Raw genomic sequence first — 2,494 nt, 5'->3', positions numbered from 1 at the left:
GTACCATCTAGTTAATCACTTAAATATGACATTGGAAATTATGAAAGCGGACTCGAATGCGTTGATTTTTACATTCGTAGAACAGCGTTGTCACCTAGTAAATAGACGGTGGAAAGATTTATGTTTTTGGCTATTCTTTTATGAAATAGAATACGCTTAATCTGGATTTGAACGAGGTTTCTTTAAGCCACAAACCAACCCATTTGATATAATGTTATAGTAAAAAACCGTAGAACGCATTTATCACTTGATCATGGATTGTAGAGATGACAACGGTAATTTCATAGGCAAACTGACTCAGCGTTCTCATTTTATTCGTTGTAGATGTCGCGCCTTAGTAGTAGAACTCTCACAGTCGTTCTACTTACAATTCTAGTGATTTCAGCCACCATATATTATTATAATAGAGTTACGTATTACACTCGAGTGTATGAGCTTCCACCTTCTCTCCACCATTACATTGTACGGCCAGAGGAAGGGCCAAAGTTAAACTACCTTCTGGACCTTGATTCCATTTCTTGGCCAAATGTAAAGCGACCAAACAATAGTAACAATCTAATGGTTGCGAATTTGGCACCTTTTGACGTGAAAATGAGTCCCGGCCAATACGCCACCATGGAAAAACTCATCAGCCAATTCGAACAAGTTATGGTTTCTTTGAAACTACAAGATCAGTGGTTTCTTGGTGCTGGATCCCTGCTTGGCTCGCTTCAACATCATGACTACATTCCCTGGGACGATGATGCTGATGTGGGTGTCCATCTTCGCCATCGGCCACGAATTCAAAGAGCTCTAAGTAATCTCCAGCCTAAATTTGGGACGTATTGGCAACGTAGTCGAGACAAGCTCTTTTTTAAGCCACTAGACAAAAATGCCAAAACTGACCTTAACACCATCGGCAGCCATGCTTTTTCCAATGCACCATGGGCTTGGCCATTCATTGACATCTTTTACTACAGGGAAATTGATGCAGTAAAAGGAGAAGAGTTCCTTCAAGACTTCCACAAATTCAACCTTAGTGACATCTTTCCTCTCACCTACAGACCCTTTGGTAAGCATTGGTATCCGGCACCACGAAGACCTATCAGTTTTCTCAGGAGCTACTATTCATCGAAAGGACAGCATTGCTTTAGTTCTTATTCCCACGCCCTCGAGAAGGCCCTCCTTCCCAAATACATGGACTGCAGAAAACTAATGGAGCGATACGCCTTTGTTCACCGCTGTCCCATTCCTGAGCAGGAGAGGGACGACAAACCTCTGGGACTCTGTGATGAGCATTTGGTAGATGGTAGCGGACGGAGTGTGCACAAGATACGAACAGCACTTGATCCAGATGAAATCGATGCACCATTGTACACAGTCAGACATGAATCATTCAAATGTCCATAACAACTATCCTGTGAAACCGTTTGCTGGAACAGAAGTAACTTGACTTTATTGCTACGTTTAAATTCCAGTAGGCTTTATTCGTTCATTTTGGGAAAAGGTGCTTGCCCTCCCTTACCGGGGTAGGCTCTATCGACATCACTTTATGTTGAATTAGATTGATACCGAATCTATCTGAATAAGCAGGGACGGATGTAACTGTGTTTGTTACAACCTTTACACACAGGAAAGCGGACCTAACGCCTCTACAGTAGGTTGGATTACTAAATCTAAACTGCGGAAACCGACGACACTCAATGGCACTAGCATTTTGGATGCGTGATTTGTGCGCTTCAGGTGGTGCCGGTTCTCTCCACAAATTCACCACAAAAATATAGCGCACCGTTGCTATCTTTTAATCAAAATTCGATTCCTTCCTAGTAAAGTAATTGCAAGACTATGTATTGAAAGTGGGTGTGTGTAAGCTGAGAGTTTGCTAGCCTTAATATTATGTTGTTGTGGAATAATTTGAATAGCAAACTAGATCATTTCTCAAACCCTCATGGAATGATATTGTGAGATGAATGGACTCCTTTTAGTCTTAACCAAAACAAGTGCTAGCTATGATCCAGTCATGAGTTACTCAATTGATTTGATCTAGTTTGACGATGCACTGCCTTGAAAGACGGGTGTCCAGTAAGGGTCTTTATTCAGGCATGAAAGCTGTGATAATTGCAATTCGAACTCATGTTCTGACCATTCTAGTGCGTATATGCCAGTCCACTTTTTAAAATCGGTTCGGTAGGAGTACTTCCAGCTTTAATGACCTGAGCATATTAATGACAAAACAACCTTTGTCATTATTATGCACACTCGCAGGCCCTATTCACCAAACACCAAGTGAAGTTTGGCCAACTGTGACGAGACCTCGAAATAAAAGCACAGTTTGGTTAAAATGGGATATTCAGACCCTCGTCTGGCATCGCCAGGTAGGGGTTAATTTAAATCAGAGGGAGCACAAATATTTGCGTACAAGTCTTGTTTGTCCTACAACCAAATCATTTGCAGCAGTACTACGAATTGCTGATAATAAGGGGAAAGTCTTGATGCAATAAGCAAATCCCAAAAA

General features: G+C 41.5%; 1 protein-coding gene across 1 annotated transcript; it reads left to right on the top strand. All coding sequences in view use genetic code 11, as the record gives it.

Moving 5' to 3' along the window:
• Positions 1–591: 591 nt before the first annotated feature.
• EGR_00925 (hypothetical protein) lies at positions 592–1,389 on the top strand (the record flags this gene model as incomplete). The annotated part of the gene is made up of 1 exon (XM_024490174.1): positions 592–1,389. The coding sequence occupies one exon, from the start codon at positions 592–594 to the stop codon at positions 1,387–1,389; it is 798 nt and encodes a 265-aa protein (XP_024355577.1).
• Positions 1,390–2,494: the final 1,105 nt, after the last annotated feature.

The sequence above is a fragment of the Echinococcus granulosus genome (genome assembly GCF_000524195.1).
Source record: "Echinococcus granulosus chromosome Unknown EG_S00003, whole genome shotgun sequence".
Lineage (NCBI taxonomy): Eukaryota > Metazoa > Platyhelminthes > Cestoda > Cyclophyllidea > Taeniidae > Echinococcus > Echinococcus granulosus.
The sequence above is the reverse complement of the archived record's forward strand: the minus strand, read 5'-3'. Positions and strand labels throughout refer to the sequence as shown.